Raw genomic sequence first — 22801 nt, 5'->3', positions numbered from 1 at the left:
CTTGCCTCTTCCTGGCTACTTCCCTTCCCAAATTATCTGATACCTTTGGGTCCACTTCAGATTATAGTAGTTCTTAATTTATTGTCCCGATCCATGTTTATCTTTCAGATGGGCTCATCTATTGTTCCAGTACAGCTGGGTAAACAACAAAATAAATTCTATCATGCAGGTTTGCCTCCCAGCATTCAAAACCCTTTGCGTATTTTTTTTTTCTTTAATCAAGCCAAACAATGCTTTTAAAGGTGACCTGTGAAAAGGGGAAAAAAAGAGCTTGGTTTGTGCAGACTGACCCCCCTCCGCACGCACACACACACACACACACACACACACACACACACACACAAAACCTTTTCCAAGGAAATAACCCAGATGACAGAACTTTGAAAGATTACCTTTGTTAAGGCAGAGGATGACAGATGTGGACAAGAGCTTTAGCCATAGAGATGAAAAGAAAGCAGGATCTTTGGTCTTTTCTGGGAAGGTTTCAGAGTGGTAGCCATGTTAAGTCTGTATCAGCAAAAATAACGAGGAGTCTTTGTGGCACCTTAGAGCTGGTCTACACTGGGAGGCGGGGGGGAATCGATCTAAGATACACAACTTCAGCTACCTGAATAGTTTACCTCAGGTCCTCGTGGCGCGGGATCAACGGCCGCGGCTCCCCCGTCGACTCCGCTACCGCCTCTCGCTCAGGTGGAGTTCCGGAGTTGACAGGAAGCTCGTTCGGGGATCGATTTATCGCGTCTAGACAAGACGCGATAAATCGATCCCCGATAGATCAATTACTACCCGCCGATCCGGCGGGTAGTGAAGACATACCCTTAGGGACTAACACATTTATTTGGGCATAAGCTTTCGTGGGCTTTGTGAAGCGAAGTGGGTTTTAGTGGGTTTTAGCCCAAATAAATGTGTTAGTCTTTAAGGTGCCCCAAGGACTCCTCATTGTTTTTTCTGGGAAGGGAGTTCTTCAGTTTTTATTTTAAAACTACACGCAATATCGTATCAGTAACATTTAAGATGAACCAGTGATTTATTTATTTTTTAAATCAAATCTAGTCTCCAAAAAGGAATGCTAATCTTGTTAGATCATATACTTCCCAGGCCAGAGACACTGTTTTCATATGTGTTTGTACAGCACTTTGTTAAATAGCACCTTGCTCTTAACTGGGAACTCTGGGTGCTAAACAACAGATAAACTAATACATAACACACAAGAACAAGGAGTAGACGACTTTGGAATTTGTTGGGATTCCCCTTGGAATTTGTCGGGATTTGGAATTCACTCTGTTAGGTTTTCCTTGCTGCTGTTTAGCTCGGGCAGAACCCAAGCTGAAAACAGAGAATCTGGTGAACACGAATCTTCTTGAGCCAAGGGAATCAACAGATGTCTTGATAATCTTATACAAATAAGAAATAAAAGCAGCCAGCTGTACTTGAAAATAAAAAGATTCATATGAAACAGGCAGAGCCATGGCTAAAGATATTCTCCTCCCTTCAACAGAAGATCAAGAATTCCATTCCAGTAAAAGTTCAGCTGTCAGTCCAGCTCTTGAGAGTCAAGTCCTACTCAAAGCTGTGGAACACTTCCACAATTTCATCAGCCACATACTTGCCAACGTAAATTGGATTCTTTCCACTGTTTGAGATGGCAGTGAAGCAGGGTATAATTAGGTCAGACCTGATTACCTAGAACAACGGCAATTTTCTTTACATCTCCGTGTAAAGCTTCTTGAAATGGCAAAGGATGAACAGTTGGGAGCAACAGAAAGATGTCCAAAATAGTTTTTGATAGAGATTTAACTATGTTTTAATATGGATGGCATTTTCTATTAATATCAGGGCAGAAACCTATTGTTCAGTAGAGCTCTTCACTTCCTTTACACAAAAGCTATCTCTTTGCATCTGTCTGACTCTTCTTTACTGAGCACTTTAATAGTCACTTTACAATTAATGCTTCTTTTTATGGGGTGGTGGAAAGTAAACCAATTTTAGTTCAGCTTCTAGGTATTGAATTTATTATAAAAAAGTTATGTACTTAAAACTCCTCTAATGAAACCAGAGGCATCATGAGATATTAACCTAGAGTTAATGCTAAGAAGGCCAGTTTGAATAATTCAATTCATGTCACCTTAAGTATCTTTTCAAATGGAATTAACTTTATCTCACAAAAAAAGATGCTTCATGTTCCAGTTACTGATGGACTCCACAAAAGTTCTGTCTTAAATCATTTCACCACCATTTTCCCAACAATTTCAGTCTACCACTACCAGGATATTACGTTTTGAGGGTTGGCTTCTGTTTAAAGGACCCTACTACTAAGCCGAGATTATGAACAACAGCAATTCCGAGGTCACAAAAGGATGACAAGATGCAGGCAAACTAAACGTAACTCAAAGTAGTAGCATTAGTTCAACGTGGATAAGAATCAGAGCTGCATTTCAGTCACAGATGCAATAGTATTGTATCTCCTGCAGTCATTTGGTTGCTACACAACTATCCATTTCTTTTCTTGACAGTGTGCCTCATTCTCTTTTGCTACTCCACATTCCTAATACTGAAATCCGCTTTTGGATACTGAAAGGTGACCTTGCAATGACAGTCCAAGTCTGCAGAGAATGGGCAGCCTTATCAGTATTAATCCACATAAAAATAAGGAAGGAAGAGTAGAAAGGTAAACAGCAGAAGATGCCATGATGATGGGTGTGGCATGAGATCACAAGTCAAATAAAAAAAAAAAAGTTAGATTAAAAATGGGAGGTAGAGAAGAACAGAGACGACAGAGTTCTAACTAGACCACATTAAGAGGCATTCTTTACAAAGTCTAATTGGGTGTCCTCCCATGTGGTTCTGCAGGGCAGAGAAGAGAAAAGGTTACCTGTATGTAACTGTTCTTTGGAGTGTCACCTCTGATTATTCACACTTGTGGGATTGGTACCTTGGCAACTCAAACTACAGGTGCCAATTCCACAAGTGAGAACAGACAGCAGTTACAAAAAGAAGGAAATGTTATCTACCTCTGTGTAACAAGCCAGGAGGGTTATGGTTGGGTAGCAAGCCAATAACTGAAGCTCTTACAGTCTCCTTTGATGTATCCAGGCTTTCCCGAGCTCAATCAAAATAAACAAAACAGAAAAAAGTTCCCCATGGTTGGCAATTTAAAGAGAACTCGGGAAAGATTAAAATTTAAAAATGGTCTGGACAAACCGGAGAAATGGTCTGAAGTAAATAGGAGGAAATTCAACAAGGACAAATGCAAAGTACTCCATTCAGGAAGGAACACTCAGTTGCACACATACAAAATGGGAAATGACTGTCTAGGAAGGAGTTTGGATCACAAGCTAAATATGAGTCAACAGTGTAACACTGTTGCAAAAAAAGCAAACATCATTCTGGGATGTATTAGCAGGAGTGTTGTAAGCTAGACACAAGAGGTAATTCTTCTGCTCTACTCCATGCTGATTAGGCCTCAACTGGAGTACTGTGTTTAGTTCTGGGTGCCACATTTTGGGGAAAATGTGAACAAATTGGAGAGAGTCCGGAGAAGAACAAAAAAAGTGACTAAACATCTAGAAAACATGACATATGAGGGAAGATAGAAAAAATTGGGTTTGTTTAGTCTAGAGAAGAGAAGACAGAGGGGGACATAATTACAGTTTTCAAGTACGTAAAAGGTTGTTACAAGGAAGATGGAGAAAAATTGTTCTTGTTAACCTCTGAGAAGCAATGGGCTTAAATTGCAGCAAGGGTGATTTAGGTTGGACATTAGGAAAAACTTCGTAACTCTCAGGGTGGTTAAGCACTGGAATAAATTTCCCAGGGAGGTTATGGAATCTCCGTCATTGGTGATTTTTAAGAGCAGATTAGACAAACACCTGTCAGGAATGGTTTAATACTTAGTCCTGCTTGGAGTGCATGAGATTGGACTAGAAGAGCTCTCCAGGTTCCTTCCAGTCCTACAATTCTATGATTCTATAAGGCTTTCTTCAGCCTAAACAATATAAGAACAAAGGACAGGAAAGACCCTCCTGGATTAATTCTAGTCCACAAGTAACTCCATTATATAATCCTGTTCATAAATTTATCAAGCTCCATCTTAAACTGATTCAGTTCTTTGCCCCCACTACTCCTATTGGAAGGCTGTTCCAGAACCCCCTCCCCAAACACAAATATCACCGAGAAGACTGGCTTTCTGTGGCCTAGAGTTTAAGAGCAGTAAAAAGTAATTTTAAATCAGACCAAAGGAGGGCTCTTTACCTGTCATTTCCTTCTTCCTCCATGTGGCAACTGGCTCTGATTATCAATTCCAACTTCACTCTATAGGACACAGCTGGGGAATTACTGCATTCACTACAGAGAACTTTGCCCTGCTACCCTGACACTTCGAATATGCAGCTCTAGTCAGAAAAAGCACATTGACTCTCTTTGTCAACCCCTGAACACGGACTAACATGCTGGGTCACCCCCTGTTTCTGGTGTTCTCTCAATATAACTTGCTCCTCTGTGAGGATTAGGGTAGGTAAATAACAATGCTGAATTGTCTACCAGGTTCTGGGCAACTGTAAGGAAAGTGCTCATGACCAATCAGATGACCTTCAACTAGTTAAATTACTTAGAGATGCTATTCAATGCCTTCTTAGTTCACATAGCTAAATGGTCTCCCAAACTTTAACACTTAGGCTATGTCTACACTGCAGTTAACCCAGGCTCTTACCTGGGTTTTAGCCTTAACCCCCCTTCTGACTACATAGAAAACCTCTAGCCCAGGTTTAAAGGTGCTTTAAATATACAGGCTAGTTTACCTGGCTGGTGGTGTAGGCTAGGAAACAAGGCTTAAACTTGGCCGGGAACCCACACACTTTGCAATAAGGACACAGGCTAAATCACTCGAGTCCTCCAGTCTTCTTTCTTTAATCTCCTGGACCCTCAGGTGAATCCACCAGTTTCTGCCATTTATTTCAATCTTGTGCTGGTCTGTTCAGGCTGCTGAGTGTCACGCTGATGGGTTTGGCTTCTCTATTGTTCTGCATAATGTTTCTCTCGGTCACCCTCTTTTTCTCTTTCCAGGCGTGTCCATATTATCACTTGCTCTGGAAGACGTGTTGGCGGCATCCATAAAGCGTGTCTCAGCCCAAAGACCCATTATATATGCCCCCCTATGATAAATGGGGGGTGGGGGAGAGTGGCTCCCTTTTGTGGACACCCAGCCAGCCAGTTAGCTGTTCCCTCTTGGTAGCTGTTCTCTACTTGCTTTACCTGTAAAGGGTTAAAAAGTCTGACTGCATGCGTAGGTAAAGGGAAGTAAATGGGCACTTGACCAAAAGAGCCAATGGGAGGGCTAGAACTTTTTAAAATTGGGAAAAGTTTCCATTTGTCTGTTGTTGTGCTCCGGGGAAAAAGGGAACAGGGCAGCAGTTATGCTATGAGAAGCTGAAGGCCAGGTATGAAAATCATCAGAATCATACCTAGAAATTGCTTATTTGGAAACCCAGATATGTAAGTAGATCAGAAAATCTGTAGGAAGATGCAATTAGGTTTATTTTGTTTATTTCTTATGGCTTTGGGACTCTGTGCTAACCCCAAATGCTTTTGTTTTGCTTGTAACCTTTAAGCTGGACCTCAAGAAGGTTATTCTTGATATTTAATTTGTATAAGTGGGTTTTTAAAATCTAGCAAAATCCTATGTTCCAGATGTATTTTCTTTCTTTTTGTTTTTAATAAAATTTACCTTTTTTAAGAACAGGATTGAATTGTTGGTGTCCTAGGAGGTTTGTGCAATATTGTTTAATTAGCTAGTGGCAATGGCTGATTTCCTTTGTTTTCTTTCTCAGCTCTTCCCCGGAGGGGGTGGGTGAAAGGGCTTGAAGGTACCCCACAGGAAGGAATTCCCAAGTGCTCTCTCCTGAGTTCTCAAAAGGGGGGAGGGTTTGCACTTGGGTGCTGGCAGCATCTATCCATCCAAGGTCAGAGAGAAGCTGTGACCTTGGGAGTTTAATACCAGCCTGGAGTGGCCAGTATTAATTTTTAAAATCCTTGCGGGCCCCCAACTTCTGCACTCAAAGTGCCAGAGTGGGGAATCAGCCCTGACACCCCCCACATACAGGTGAGTGCAGAAATAATGAGGGCACCGTAATGTGGGTATGGCTTTGCAGTGGGGATGGTCACACCCAGGCCAGGCTACCCCAGGTGCTCAGACCTAGGTACCAACCACCTGTGTTAACTGTGTAGAGTAGACATAGTTGCAGAGAGAAAAGGAGAGAGAAGCATGGCTAGACTGCAACCAGTAGGAGTTCACAGAAGAGGAGCTCAATACCTTGAGTTTCACAGAAGTTTGGCCGAGAAGTGTCAGCAGAGCTAAATTTAGAAAGCATCCAGCAATGAAGAGGTCTCATCTTAAATAGGTAAAAGAGTTGCTGCCATTAAAATGGGATGAAAGGAGGGAAAACGGGACAAGCAAGGTGGAAGGTCTCAACGCACCACATTTCAGACACTGGAGTTGGAGTCAGTCCCAGTCATGACTCCATGACGGTCCTTGGCACCAAACTATTCGCCAAATGGCAATGAGCATTAGGTGCTGCACTGATATGTGCTCATGCACAATTCTTGAGGTGATGCTTTTTTACTTGTGTCTGTCTTTACACTTTGGCATAGAAGCTATGGTGGATGACCTGATACCAGGTATATTACCCAGGAGCAAGAGCTAAAGATATCTGTCTGTCTCTCAACTGGTTCAAGGTAAAAAAAATCTCAAACATAACTTGCCTCACCCCAAACACAGCTGGCACTGCCAGGCTGGTCTGTGTTGAACTACTGAGAGAGCTTCAACTTGGCTTTTTCAAATTCCCCAGTGAAGTGCAGGTATGAGACAGAATAGCAGGACCAGAAGTTCTCAGGCAAGATTTGCTAATCTTAAGAAAGCCACACCAGACAAAGATACACAAGATTTTAAATGTGGCAGAACACAAAAATTTCTATCAATATTTATAAAACCCAAACCTCACCAGCAGGACATTGTATACAACAGGAAACTGAAGGGGAAAGTCAGTTCCTCTTTCTAAATACAAAGTTAAGTGCTCTTACACACTTATTAAAAAGAAAAGCCAAACACCATTCACCAAGATAGACTTTATCAACAGCGAGCTGAGTCTGTAGTTTTGTTAGAATGTAAGCTCCACGAAGCACACTGTGTCACCTTCTGGGTTTTCTACAGTGCTGAGATCATTGCCCAGCACATATGATAATAGAAGCCCCTAGCAGATGCTTCAAGGCTCAAGACCTAAAAGCTATACCACTATTAGAAGCTATAGGCTCATGTGAGACACCAAGAGTGGAAATCTGCAGAGGCAATTTTTTTTGAAGAAGAAGAGTAGATAAGAATAACATTGGTCAGAGCCATTATCTTCATCCTGGCAAAAGGATCAGCTATCAGCAGGTACATAAATCAAGTAACTAGCTTTCAGCAAATCACTAATAGCAAGGTCTTTAGCTACTTTCTGGTTTCAGCATACGGGAACCTTAGACCACTTAACCACTTAGGTAGGACATACAGCATCTCAACCAATATGTTCTCTTTTAACGTTATGTGCAATTAGTAGTTGTTTTATGAAGGTTCAAGAAGAGACGGACTCCCTGATAGACAGGAAAAGTTCTTATCGGCCAAGCTCACCTGCTTCCATCTCTTTTTCACTCACTGAAAATTATGCTGGACATTTAAAAGGCTATTTCTAAAACGATAGCAAATTCTCTGTGAAGCACACGTTGTCCAAAAGGGCTCAAGGAAGGCAACAGCACCCCTTACCCCTTAGACTGAAAGAAAGGGATTCCTCACAGCTCCCACCGCAGTGCAGTTGAATCAATGAACTTGACCTGATTTACTGATCCAAGGGTTGCTTTAAGTAATAATTTCTTACCTCCAGTCCATGTATTAGGGAAAAGGGCCATGGAAATGCCAATCACAGAATAGTGCAAGAACATTTATATACCATAAGACAACATGTTACAGTTACAGCTCTGACAGCAAGTGGAAGGGTGTTTCAGTGGGATTGGCAATATAGTACTGTATTTTCTGGCGTATAAGACTACTTTTTAACCCAGGAAAATCTTCTCAAAAGTCAGGGGTCGTCTTATACGCCGGGTGTCGTCTTATAGGGCGGGTGCTGAAACTTCCAAGCCGGACTGGAGAATCTGCGGTCGCCGCATATGGTGGGGGGAGCTCAAAAACGGCCGCGGCCGCATCCCCGCCCGATGACGAGGTGAGGGGGCGCCTCACCGGGAAGGTGTAAGTGGTAGGTACATACAGTACAGCACCAGTATCTGTACCTGTTCATACAGTATAGCACCAGTACATACAGTACAGTATACAAATGTCCAACAGTCAAAACCCCATCATGGCTCCACCAGCAAGAAGAAAGAAATATGAAGCCAGTTTCAAACTTAAAGTTGTAAACTTTGCCATGGAACATAATAACTGCGCTGCTGCAAGACAATATGGAGTAACAGAAAAGATGGTTCGGGACTGGAAAGCAAATGAAAAAGCATTAAAGAGTATGCCAAGGGGTAAGTGTGCATTAAGAAGAGGCACTCCACATTGGCCAGAACTCGAAAAACATGTAGCAGACATGGTGAATGAGCATCGCCAAAACGGTTATGTAGTGACACGAAATAAAATACATTTGTTTGCACTTCAGTGGGCCAAATCTAACCCAGATCACAGCAACAGATTTAAGGCCACTGTATCCTGGTGTACTAGATTCATGGGAAGGCATAATATGATACTGAGGCAAAAGATGAAAATTGCCCCAAAATTACCTGCAGATCTTGATAGCAAAGTAAATAGTTTCCATCGATACGTAATACAACAGCGCACTAAACATGGCTATGCGTTAAGTAGTATTGGAAATATGGATGAAACTCCAATGAATTTTGATATGGTTGGAAATAAAACTGTCCATCAAAAAGGTGAAAAAACAATTTTAATTAAAACAACAGGACATGAGAAGTCCAGTTTTACAGTGGTACTAGGATGCACAGCTGATGGCGCCAAACTGAGACCAATGATTATTTTTAGAGGAAAAACAATGCCGAAATTCAAGTTCCCTGTTGGTTGTTTTGTACATGTGAATGAAAAAGGCTGGATGGATGAAGAAGGGGTAAAGCTATGGCTTGATAATGTATGGAGCAGGCGACCAGGTGGACTTATTCAAAAATGTAGTCTACTGGTGTGGGATATGTTCAGGGCTCATTTAACTCCCAGCACCAAGCAAATGCTTGCAAGACTAAACACAGATGCGGCAGTTATTCCTGCAGGATTGACATCGTTGGTACAGCCACTGGATGTGTGCCTAAACAAGCCATTTAAAGATCGCATTCAAGAACGGTGGAATGAATGGATGGTTAGCGGCGAAAAGTCATTCACAAAAGGAGGAAACATGCGTGCTCCACAGTTGGATGTTTTGTGCAAGTTTGTCATAAAAGCCTGGAATGATATTGATGCAGAAACAGTAATCAAGTCTTTCAAGAAGTGTGGCATATCAAATTCATTAGATGGTATGGAGGACGACTACTTGTGGCAAGATGAAGAGGAAGCCGAAGCTGAGACCACACCATCTGATACGGAATTCGATCCATACGATGACTGCCTTACAAATGTATCACAAGATGTCATTGATGTACTTATGATATCAGATGACGAACAGGAGGATTTTGAAGGCTTTTAAAGGGAAACTGTCACGCCAGCAAAACCTGTAAAAATACCGTAGCTTGCAGTTATGATGGGCGTTGCTAACTCGCCAGGGACTTGCCCGGCACTTGCTCTCTCTCTCTTGTTTGTTATCTTCCTCCTATCATCATCAGTTCCAGTTTGGTTGACAGCTTAGAAAACAAACAGCATGGCAGCTCCCATGGGTTTATTGTCTTATCCTTCCTTTCAGCTTTAGAGTGAATTAGGAAAAGTTTAATCCACTTGCACTGTTTTATGTTTACATGTTTGATGTCAAACAGCCTTATGTTTATAAGTGACAGTTTTCCTGCTAAGTACCTGCATGTCATAAGCATTTGAATTAAAATTACCATATTGAAATCAAATCTGATGTTTTTTTAATTTTTTTTTGGTGTGCGTTGGAAGAGGGGTAGTCTTATACGGCGAGTATATCCCAAACTCTATATTTTAACTGGAAAAGTTGGGGGTCGTCTTATACGCCCAGTCGTCTTATACGCCGGAAAATACGGTAATTAAAGAAATGGTGAGGGGAGAGAGCTTACCTGCTGCTCCTTCAGCTTGGCAGCCCCAAGCTCGGAGAGAGAGACAGTCAGCTTTTCTTGCTGTTCAGATAGATACTTCTGATATAGGCTCAGGAGTTCCTGGCATTCTCTGTACTGCTGCTGAAGAGGTGAGACAGCAAGTTAAGGGAAAAATATATTCCGTATTGAAAAGTTAAAATCTAACAAATACCAAATTTATTGTGTGTAAATCTGTTTTGGTCCTGTGGTAACTGAAGCCATAAAATGCAGAGTTCAGAGAAAGACACACCATGTGTGCATGGAGAGTGTGTGGGGGCAGGAGGGTGGAGATGGATGGTTACTATGGATGTGCCAGAAGGGAAATGAAAAGACCAAGAACAAGTGCAATCTTATCCCCCACCCATAAGACAGAGACGAAACCTTCACCAAATTTACAAACACTTGAAGGGGAGGAGTACAGGAGGTAGGTTATGCCATTTCAGTTAGCGCAGTTACAGCCCTCTTTGCATATGTGGTCCTATTTGTATTCAGCTAAGGAGGATAGTGCCAATGCTTTAATTATTAACAGCCAACTCGGTAAATATTCCACTTTTTAAGTACAGCTATGGATTTGATGCCCACAGACTCAATTTGAACTACTGATGGATCATAAACACAGCCACAGTTGCAGGACTACAGGCCTTTCAGAGACCGGCAATGATTTTTGGATTGTTATCTGTAGAAGCAGCAAACTGTGGTATTTGCAAGGATATTAGCAATAGTGCCCTGCCTTGCTTGCAGCACTGAAATTCCAAAAGGAGATAAATCTGCTCATCACCTGTCATTGTGTAATTCCCTCCCTTGCTCATTTAGCATGGTAAACCATTTATGCTTCCCCCTCGTTCCACCCCTCCCTGATTTCAATTATGCATGCGGATGGGATAAGGGCTCAATGTCCAAAGAGATTACTCTGAATAAATACTTTAATAACAAGTCATCACAATTAAGGTAGGGAACAAAAACTTCTTCAAATATATAAAATGGTGTTGAGTTACAGATTTCCTTAACATTTTTATGATCTAATCATCGCTTCTGGGCAAATTCGTGTTGCAATCATTTTTGCCAATCATGGCTGCATAAATAACTCACCGTTTTGTTATTCCCCGTTACGATCCTTTTAAAAAATAATTTTAAAAAGAGCTAAAAATGGGATGAGCAAAGCTTTTTGGGAAGGGAGCAGAAGGGAGGTGATTAAGATCTAATGCTAAAGTAATAAGGAGAGCTTCTAAAACACCTTTGCTCAGCATCTTGAGATAAAGGAGGGTACAAACAATGGTCTAAATAAGCTAATTGCTTTTACTAGTCAATCCATCTGAAGCCGGAGCAGTTTTACATTTCTGTGCATTTTGTCAGAGAGCACCAAAAGGCTGAAGTGATTTGTGGGGGTCTCAGGAGTCTCTGCCAGCTATGATGTATATAAAAGGAATTTTTTATTCCAGCTGTAACCATAAGCAGTAATGTTTATAGTAGGTGAACATATTAGCCTGGACGCAGGGCATGAATTTTACTGTAGAAAAAGCCAGTACATTTATACGGCCTAAGAGTTAAATGTCAGTATTTGAAGACAAATTATAGGCAAATTCATTTAAACCCATGTTATGTGGCAGAATATAAAAACAGACAGTCCTATCTTTATCAAATTTTTATGTCTCTCTTAATTCACTCTGCTTCCAACAGCCCCTCCCTCATACAACAGGACTTTACCCCACTATCTGCCTATTGCTGTTCCCTATCGATGTGGGTGAGTGTAATGTATACCCTAATGGGCTTTGGGGTACACACATAGTGAGGGCATATCTATTCTTGTTCTTGCCAGTGCATTACACATAGTTCTGTATTTCAAACATGAAAATTAGACAGTATGAGAGTCACACCCAAAGAAACTAATACAGTGGGAATGCATTACACCAGAGGGTCCCAAACTCTGCTCCATGGCCACAGGCAACCTTGAAGCACTTGCTGTGCACGTGATGATGTCTCTTCTTGCTTCTAGCTGCTCAATTTAATTAAAAGCTGAAAACATGACTTGCTTCCCTAACATTACTTCTACACGTCAGCAATGGCTGGCAGTGTCAAAAGGATATTGTGCGTTCACAATTGGGAGGGGTGATGCATGTGTATGAATGGGAGGAGAAAAGTCCATGAGACTTTTTCCCTTTTTAAATATGGTTCACATTGTGACAGTGGCTAGGAATCCCTGCATTAGAAGATAAAACCTTGTTCATTCACACAATACTAGAGACATTCATTGTGAAGTAACGAGTAAGCAATCAAACAGAAAAGGTATAATATATCAGTGTTCTCTGTTCATTCATTTAGACAAATGTAGCTTAGTTTTAGCTATGATGATACTTCTTACTAAGCTAGTTCATTTACTGCAGTATAATTTTCTAAGACGCAAGCCTTACTATGAGATATTACTCTTCCACTCTATTAAATCTTTACTAAACGTGGGGAAAGAGCACCTTAATTCCTACAAAGTAACAAGATTCTATGCCATACACAAATGCAAATAGGACCTACACTATTTCATTGGGAATGATACAATGATGCTGAGGAGGAGGCTATGAGTACCTATATAGACACACAGGCTGATCAAATACTTTCACAATCTGCTTTGAAGAAACTCACAAATTTCATGGGGGGGGGGGGGCATAAATCTATAGGACTACAAATCCTAGAATTGAAACATAGCTAAATGCTCAAATAAGATCACATCTCTTTAAGAGTTCAAGAGTCCAAATACTGGATTAACAAGTTATTAATTATCTGATTAGAGCTGTTTAGGATTTCACTGAACTGTATTCTCATTTGTTGCACAAAAAATTAACACTTGAATTACTGTAATTTGTTACACACACAAAAGTTTGTTAATGCAGTATTAAGCTTGTATAGTAACAAGAGAATCATGAGAAGTCAGGAAATGCAAAGGTTCAGGTTTTAACAGCAATACTAATTCACCATGCTGCATATCCTGTCCATTTTATAGGATTCATTTAGAGAAACAATAGATTCAAGTCACAGATACAGAGTTCATTTATGGCTCTTAGAAGCAAAAACCTTGCTTTGAGAGGTTTGTCTTGGAGAATCGGGATTGCCCAAGCAGCAGGTGCTAGTAGCATTATGCTTGTGGAGGCCAGAAGCAGACAGACTTCCAGGGGCACAAGGGGGGGTGAGTAAAGTGGGTAATATGGTGGCCGTTAATGTATGCTCCTCCCCAGCACTGCCTTTCAGCTGCAAACTGATATACAGGGTTGGGGCAGGACCATGGTTACCGTCTACCACTCCAATTTGCCCCCTCTGGGGCATGTAGGATTGTTGGCAGTACTAGCAGCCCCCTCGTGAGTTTAGAAGTATAAGCAGCTGTATTATAACTACCAGTTTCCCAGTAGTCAGAGAGTCAAGGGCCCTCCCCACAGCATCCTTAGGAAAAAATAATAGCAAATACCACACATCTACACGGGAGGCATGTTAACATTTGCTTGACTTTGTGTAATGTTCACAGTGCAAACTGTAATGTTGCAACAACATAGCATTCCCCCCCCCCCCCCCCCCCCTCTCCATTTAATTTCCTAACATTTGGTTTGTTTGTTTTTAATTGAAAACCTGGGGGTTCTACCAGGGGCTCCCCCAGAAATTTTTTTACATAGTACACGCAACTGAACCACTAGTTTAACTTCACATGTAGCCACCAAGGTCTGGCCCGGCCGTCGAGTGGCCAAATTTCAGTGAGTGGCAATGCGACTTGGTGTACAAGGTTGCAGCTCCACTCAGGTTTGGCACAATGGCCTATCCGTCATGATGGAAGGGCTACTGGGCCAAATTTCAGCCACTCAGTTTGGGGGCCCAAGACAAACTACCCCTTCCGCAAGTGGTGCTGCCCTTGCCAATGGTATGCACCACACATATGGTGTATACAGCTGTCATAAATATAAAGAAAAGGGTAGCATAAAATCCCTCCTTGGCAGCTGTACTGAATTACTTTACCTGAAAGGGATTAAGTAGCTCAAATCACCTAGTTGGCACCTGACCAGAAGGACCAATGAGGAAAGAAGATACTTTCAAATCAGGCAGGGGAGGGAGGAGAGAGAATTTGTTTGTGGCTCTCTCTGTTTGTTCCCTCTCCGGACAGAGGGAGAGACCAAGCAGGTACAACATCTCCTGAAAACATACCTGGAGTGATCCATCTAAAATTACAGTAATTGTAAGTAAGGCAAGGAAATGCGTTAGGTTATCTTTTGTTTTGATCTGTGAATTTTCCTATGCTGCAAAGGTAGTTTTATTCCTGTTTTTGTAACTGTGAAACTGAGTCCAGAGGGGAGTCCTCTGTGTTTTAAATCTTTTTATTACCCTGTAAAGTTACCTTCCATTCTGATTTTGCAGGTGCGATTCTTTTACTTTTTCTTTAAAATAAAGTTCTTCTTTTAAGAACCTGATTGATTTTCAGTGTCCTAAAGACAAAGGGTTGGTATATTATTCTCAAGCCTCCCCAGGAAAGGGGAAGAAGGCGCTTGGGGGGATATTTTGGGGGAATAGGGATTCCAAGTGATCCTTCCCTGAATTTTTCTGTAAAACACTTGGTAGTGGCAGCAATACCGTCCAAGGACAAGAAAAGCAATTTGTGCCTTGGGGAAGTTTTAACCTAAGTTGGTAAAATATAAGCTATGGGGGGTCTTTCATGCGGGTCCCCACATCTGTACCCCAAAGTTCAGAGTGAGGGGGGAGAACCCTGACAACAACTATGGGCACCACTGGGTTTTTTGGCTTACAGAGCCTACTTCCTCCAGTAGCTTCGTTAGTAAAGCTTTTCATTTCTGCATATTCACTTGTGTAACACTGAAAAACAATCAACCGGTGCACCTTTCTCTAACCATACTCACTGCTTTACAACTTGATAGAATTCCAAACATGTTCCCTAATCCGCTAATCTAGAACATTTTCATATTTAGCCAAGCAGAGACCTCAGAACAAGGACCAGTTACTTGCCAAAGTTTCAAAGTTCAATCTTTTCTGAATTATTCCCCTGAGGGTGGGAGGGGAAATAAGCACAAGGAATTTTTATTTAAAACAAATTCTCACCCTTTGTTGTTCAAAATGATATTTCTTGCCTCAAATTTGTAAAGAGACGAAGCCTTAAAACAGAACAAGCATGAGAAGTTTCCGTCCCAAAAGCACATTTTCAAGAGACTATTATCAAGGGAAGATGACAATTTCAAATGACATTGTTTTACAATTATAACCCCCATCACCATAGTACCAAGCACCTCACCCTCTTTAATGTATTTATCCTCACAACACCTCTGTGAGGTAAGGCAGGGCTCTTACCCCATTGTACAGATGGCAAACTGAGGCACAAAGAGAGTAAGCAATGTGCCCAAGATGACAAAGGATGTCTGTTGCAGACTACTACTCTAACCACTGGTCCTTCCTTATTCACAAACCCATGTCATTTTGATCCTCTGCATGTAGATCTCCACCCTGTTTTAGAAAGTGGGAGTCAACCCATCCTGTCCTCCATCCAGCCCCTCACCCTGTGGAGGATTCTCTGGAGGTCCAGAGATTATTATGGGAAGAAGAAAAAGTGGAGTGAATCTGGGAAAGGAGACATATCATAAGAAATATATCATAAGTTATTAAAATATAAATAAAAGTTGACAATAGGCTACAGTATGTGCATGACTGCTCTATCTTTTCAAATGGTAGGGGCGTGCAGGCATTAGGGCCTGTGATCTTCGCAGGGTGTGGGGAAGGCTTGTCAGCGCATGTATCTTTTGCATGGGCTAGTACATTTTTCAATCCCTGCCAATGGACAGATATCCAGGTAAATCAGGACTAGTTATCACCCTTGATGACAGTCTCAGCACAGAAGACAAAGACTGACACAGAGTGAACTCCCTTCACTCCTAGGGATGTTCCCGCCAAGTCAGAGAGGAAGAAGATTGGTGCAGGTACAGGGGTTGTAGAACTTTTCACTGCCACTAGGCTGCTGCAGCTGTTCTGTGACAAAGAAAGGTCTTCAGTCTGGCACTCTACAACTGCACTAACCTAGGACCTCCTGTTGCACTGGCATGCACCATTGCCTTTGAATGTTCATGCTTTAGAAATGGCCTATGACTGACTCAGATGCTTCAGAGTAAGAAATTTTGTCACCAGGCCAGTCAAACCTGTCTCTGGACATTTACATGTGGTCCAACCCAGTGAATTCAGTGTACGCTCTCTAAACAATACTATAAAAAAGTTGTTTGTAAAGCTTAAATTACATTTAAAAGTTTAAAGCTTATTATAATAGCAAAAAAATCACAAGATAAGCAGGGGTTCACGAACAGTCTTCGGGAACACTGATGACCCATCATCAGCTGTTCGCCTAAGTTCAAAGTAAATTTAATTAAAAGTGACCTGGATCTGAATTATTTTTTTAATTAAATCATCCAAGCACAACTTTTTTTGATATATTGACACAGTAGGTGATCAAAGCTTTACTTTCTCTTTCTGAAGCAGTACAAAAATATTTGTATATCGATAGGAGTAAAACTACATCATTCCTTAAGAAAAGAAATGATATAGATGCCACTCCCATCTCCACCTGCAGGCTCTCCCTTCTTCCTGATCAAGAACAAACCAAGAACCAACGTGATGTGGCTTCATCTACTCACACATGAAAAGCCATATGCACAATACTAGCAGTTTCTTTTTTATAAACAAGCATGTTGTAAGAACATTAAAATCTACACCGAAGTGTTCTAAGATTCTAAGCAAGGGTAAGGCTGTGTCTAAATTGCACTACAGTGCAGACTACAGGAGGTGTGAATTCCAGAGAGCACCAAAATGTTGCACTTTTCCCCCTGTGGTTACTGCTGGCAAGAACTAAAAGCTGCCTAGTTGCATTAACATAGTCTTCCTTCAAACTGGACTATGTTAACAGAAACTAGGTACTTTTTAGTTCACACCAGCAGGGTCCACACAAGGCAGTAAGAGCGCAAATTGTGGTACACTCTGCAATTCCCCATTCCCCCACATAGTCCACAATGCAGCACAATGTAGATAAGACCTAAATTTAATTAGAAGATCACACTGCTCTTTAACAATTCAGTTTATTATACAAGTTGTATTTGAAATATATGCACTACACACACTTATATCCTCCTTCGGCCCCCTGTTCAGTCCACCTCAGAACGACAGGAATGCATTGCCACAAAGCAGCGTCTGGCCACAACACATGCTTCTTGGGCCTTCAAAGTTACACCACAAAAAATGTGGTTTGAACCTATGTGAATTATTGTTCTGTGAAAAGGTGAAGCCTGGTAGCTTCCATGTAGCTTTATTACCTAAATTCTGAAGATGCCGTGAAGACTGAAGTTAATAAAATGTTTTATGAACAACTTCACTTGACTGGTTCTTATATAACTGAGCTTATGTGGACTGTCTGGCACAATCAAGTTAAGAAGCTGCTAGGGAAATTTCTGCACATCCATTTTTCAATGTATTAAAAAGGTTCTGGGGCAGGCGTGAATGCTGGTGCAAGAGTATTCAGTTCAAGTCACAACTTCCTTGAGATCTTCAGGAAACAAGTATTTGAAAGCACTCCGAAGGAGCAAGGGAAGTATAATAATATAGTGCTATGCTCTCAAATGTGAAACACAAGAGACATGTTTTCATTCACACTTGAATATTTTAATGCTATTAAGCAGTAGCTAGTAAATTAATCCATGATGCAAGAGTAAAAGAAGAAGACACATAAGGAAAAAGGTCACAATGCCCACAAAAGTTAAGAATCACACTCCTGTTTGAAGCATCATCATTATGTTATTGAATGATATACCTCTCATATAAAGGAACTGCTAATACATTCCCATTCTGTTTGAAGGGAAATTAAATTTACATTCTTTGGGAATATGGTATCATAATTAGTTCATGACTTGATTACACTTTGAAGTGAGCCAAGACTGCATATGGCGCATACAAATTAGTTAAGTTATGGTTACCTACCTTAAGCAAAAGCTACAGCATTCAGAACAAAGTTAGGGACTAGGCTAATGTAGTCCTTTTGAGCTTTCAGACAGCATATGTACGATATCAGTTTTAAATCTCTTCTGTTCCCATCTGGCATCAATAAGTCCAGAGTAACTTAAACATGCAGTTTCCTTTCCGTCTCCACCCATACCACCTGCACAGTAATTGTTAAAATTGATTTAAAAAGCAATGACAAGCACTAAACTTCCTATACTGGTCAAAGTACCAATATGATTTATTTCTACAAATAAGATGAAAATTACAGGAGCTCCAGTGACAGATCTACAGGAGCTAGTATTCGCAGCTACCAAGCCACTTTATTCTGCTGAGCTGATGGCTTTCCTGAGTATACCTTTAAAATAAATTTGAAAACACTGAGATAATACAATACAGTGTAGGGCATCTGAAAACTGGTCAAACCAAAGGTCACTACAGCAAGACTAAAGGAACAGACTAAGAGCTTTCAAAGTTAAAATTAATTCCTCATGGTATGTGAACACCCTATTAACCCACAGAAGTCAAGTTATTTTACCTCAAAGTTCTTAATACGGACCAATGAGTTTCTTAATCTGAAAAATCAGAAACTTCAGTAGGTAGTTTGCTCAAGCAAGGAGCTCAGAATTGGGCCCTTATGTCTTAAAAATTATCATTGCTGGATGTGCCAGCTAGACAGCTTGCCGTCAGTGGGTTCCTGCCCAAAGGTGGGTAAAGACACAACACACCACTTTTCATTCCATGTGAAATGCACACATGCTCCAGCACCCAAATAATAAGCATGAAAAAAAATAAAAATAAACACAAAAAATTAAAACTGCTCACACAACTTTCCCCCTGGGGAGAGGGAGAGAGAAAGAATGAATCACACACAACAAATACTAGTTAAGTTGCTTAATGCACAAGTAAAAGGTGCTCAGATATCACGGTGATAGACACAATATAAGAACTGAATAAACAGAATACACACAATACAAAACATTATTCTTTATAAGCAATTGCTAGCTCCGGCATATGCAGCAATAGGGCTTTATTCGTGGTTTAAAAATTGTGATAGTATAGAATGCTCAAACAAGGGCCAGAAAAGAGAGAGAGAAATGAGATTGCACCTGGGTTCATTAAGGAAGCTTTGCCAAAATCCATATTGATTTTAAAATATACAAATTTCCTTTAGCATTTCCTTGGGTGGTGCAGCCATTATCTGAGTTGAGCGGATGCAGTTTCTCTTGGAAATGGTCAAGAACTGTATTACTTATGCATTTGTCCATCGTATGAGCCTTCTGATGGGGAGCCTTGAGGATTTAGTAGTACATGATTTCTCCCCAGTAATACTCACAGCATCTGTGAAGGGCTGCACATATTTAATCGTGTGCAGTAAAAAAGTAAACTCAACCTGTGCTGTATTGGAAGAATGCAAAGCCAAAGAGAGTACTACACCTCCCACCGCAACCAAAAAAAAAAAAACCCAACAAAAAAACCATGCTGTTTTTTCCTTTTACATATTTAGAGTGCAAAATTAAAACAAATAAAAGGAACACTGCATAATTTAGCTGTCATTTTCTATCAAATTGCTCATAATTGTAACCATAAAATGATAATATTCTACCATATGTGCATCTGCAAAGATGACAAACGCACTGGTCAGCTCCACAGAGAAGAAAAATAAACCTAACGCTCCCCCTAGTGGTCATTGATGGGGATTGCAATAGCCTAACATTTTATAGAGCCACAGCATTCTTCCTAAATTTTAAGAAGAGAGTAACTGTCAAACCTGGAGGTTAATTTTGTCATATGGAAGGGTCTAATAATTCATTATGAAACATGCAAGTCAACTGTGTAATCCTACTGATACCATTCTTCCTAAACTGAGTCCCCTTTATTCATATTCATTCATGGTATTACATAAAATACCTCTCGAGAAATGCTCGGTGTTTATTTGGAGACCTTTGTGAGAATTTAAAAACCTTTTATAGTAGCAACTGTTACTGTTTCCATTAAAGCTATTAGTCAGACCAATACTACTTGACATGCAAACAGCTGTGTTCTTTTCTCTAATTTGACAACAGACCTCCTTTAAGGAGTCTGAGAGGAAAAAAGGTGGTTTTAGCCTGTGGGGAAAATGAGGTATCTTATATAGCAGAGGGACGCTCATCCTGTTCCATCAAGGCACACTAATGGGAGTTATTTAACAGGATAAAGTATGAACTGGGTGGCAGCTGTTTGAAGGACAGGGTGGGAGTGCTATCAGGAGAGGAGAAAGACACCAGGGCTGTAAAACCTGAACTGACTCAAGGCAGAGCTACAGGACCGCCATCTGAATTAAAAAGCATGCATATTAAATTAAAAGGGCGGCTGCTTTGCAGAGAATGAGAATGTAAGATCACAAAACATCAGTTCATTTTATAACAAAGCTAACCAGGTTTGGTCCTGGTTAGTATCGGAATGGGTGACCACCAGGGAATACATAGTGCTCTAAGTCTTGTTGCTTCCTTGTGAAAAACAATCATCACTCTTCACAATTTTATATATTTGATGCCTCTGGCTGAAACCTTCTCTTCTGGACCTCAAATAGGAATAATATTGAGAGACAAGCAGACCCTCTTTAAGCCACGTGGCAGCTCCACTACGCTCAGATACAAAGGTTTTCAGTTCAATTCCTTGCTTCGACTGAGTCCTCAACAACCAGGATAAATCTTTTGTTTGTTGTCACCTTCCTCAGTTGCCTGTTTGCAGCCTGCATTGCCTACATCAGGCTTGGCTAGTGTGACTTCTTATCAGAATGCACTTAAAGCAGCGGCAAATACACTTAAACTATCATTCCCCATCAGTAAAATGGGCATCTGAGCCCCCCTATGTCTTGTGATCCTTGGATGAAAAACACTAAGGCATGTTGCTGGACAAGGATGGGGAGAAAGAAAAGCTCAATACGCCAGGAAGTCTTGCCCTTCTTGTGGTACTGTTTGCACTGGTGAAATAACAGCCTGCATGCTGTTCTCATTAGAACTATACAGAATCATAGATCATTCTAGCTAATTTTGTTTTTCCTTTTAGAACTATTGCTATTTTGACAGCTTTTCTAACCTTGTTAGAACACAATCTGCTACCAACACTGTTGATGAGGGAAATGCAAGGCGCCCTCTTCTGAAAGGCAGTCGAGGTCAAATCAACAAATTCTGTACAAGTATTATTACTAATTTTAATTTTTTTTTAAACAAAAATCTCGTGTGCCAGCACACGGCAGAGAGTCATTTTTCTGTCATGTGTATCAGCTGCATCTCTGTAATTTAGATGCGTATTTCAGAAGGACAAAGGCTTCAGAAAGTTAGTGCTTTCTTCTAGAAACTGGCCTTAAATGCACCACACTGAGAAGTGCTGGTTACACTGAACTGAAGCCAATGAAGAAAAGATTTAATAACAGTCTCATTATAAGGTTCATTGTTGTAGGACTACTTAATATACAAGATTAACACATCTTATCTCCCAGTTTCACTGAAACCTATTATACCCCTCATTAATACATGCACATTGCTACATCATTTACAAAGCCAAGCTCTCAAACAGTATTGTATGAAAGAGGGCGTGTTCTGCTGCTTTTACTAGTGCTATTCTCTCACCAAGCAACCACTGTGCACTAATATGAACCCTATGGCTCAGAATGCAAGACTTTGTTTAGAGAAACTATGCAGTTCTCTTTAGAGCTGAGAATTAAAAGGCAACTTGTTTTCCTTCACTCGGATTTAACTATCTGTATTTCAGTTCCTTTAGTTCCAGATTGAGAAGGGGACACACCATTCCACTAGCTGGCACAGACAAGCAGAACCATTGCCACCAAAATCTGAAGACATTCTGGTGTTCTCTGTTCCCTTGTGATTCAAGATTACTGAAGAGATTAAATTAAAGAAACAGAACAAAGAACCATGATTAATCATGTCAACAAAACTTCTAGAAATATTCTCTCTCTAGTAGGGCCCAGAAATAGATCTCTCACACACAAGCACGCACACACAAAAACAAACCCTTGAGTGCTAAATACAAAACAGAAGCCCTAAACTCAGAAATGTTCACCTGCAAATGTTAAGTAGGAGGATCTTTAAACTAGTGTACCTCAAGTACAGACACTACGTTTAGATAGGAAAAAACATTTTCCCCCTCCTACACCTTCACCTCCATGAAGGGATTAATAATTCCCCTCCACCAGAAAAACAGAAGTACAAGGAGGGATCACGTGGCCAAGACCATCTACTAACATCCAAACACTAGTATTTGGACTAGTATCAGGGGGTAGCCGTGTTAGTCTGTATCTACAAAAACAACAAAGAGTCTGGTGGCACCTTAAAGACTAACAGATTTATTTGGGCATAAGCTTTCGTGAGTAAAAACCTCACTTCTTCGGATGCATAGAGTGAAAGCTACAGATGCAGGCATTATATACAGACACATGGAGAGCAGGGAGTTACTTCACAAGTGGCGAACCAGTGTTGACAAGGCCAATTCAATCAGGGTGGATGTAGTCCACTCCCAATAA

General features: G+C 40.8%; 1 protein-coding gene across 2 annotated transcripts in view; it reads right to left on the bottom strand.

Annotated features, from left to right (window-relative positions):
• Positions 1 to 22801, bottom strand: part of KIAA1328 (KIAA1328 ortholog) — a 242659-nt gene that overhangs the window by 139772 nt on the left and 80086 nt on the right. For both annotated transcript variants that reach the window (XM_034773571.1, XM_034773570.1), the window contains exon 5: positions 10255 to 10382. In XM_034773571.1, coding sequence (XP_034629462.1) covers positions 10255 to 10382 — 128 coding nt within the window. The remainder of the gene's footprint in view (positions 1 to 10254; positions 10383 to 22801) is intronic.

Source organism: Trachemys scripta, chromosome 6, assembly GCF_013100865.1.
Source record: "Trachemys scripta elegans isolate TJP31775 chromosome 6, CAS_Tse_1.0, whole genome shotgun sequence".
In the NCBI taxonomy this organism is placed as follows: domain Eukaryota; kingdom Metazoa; phylum Chordata; order Testudines; family Emydidae; genus Trachemys; species Trachemys scripta.
Note: the sequence above shows the minus strand (reverse complement) of the source record. Positions and strands in the feature narration are given on the sequence as shown.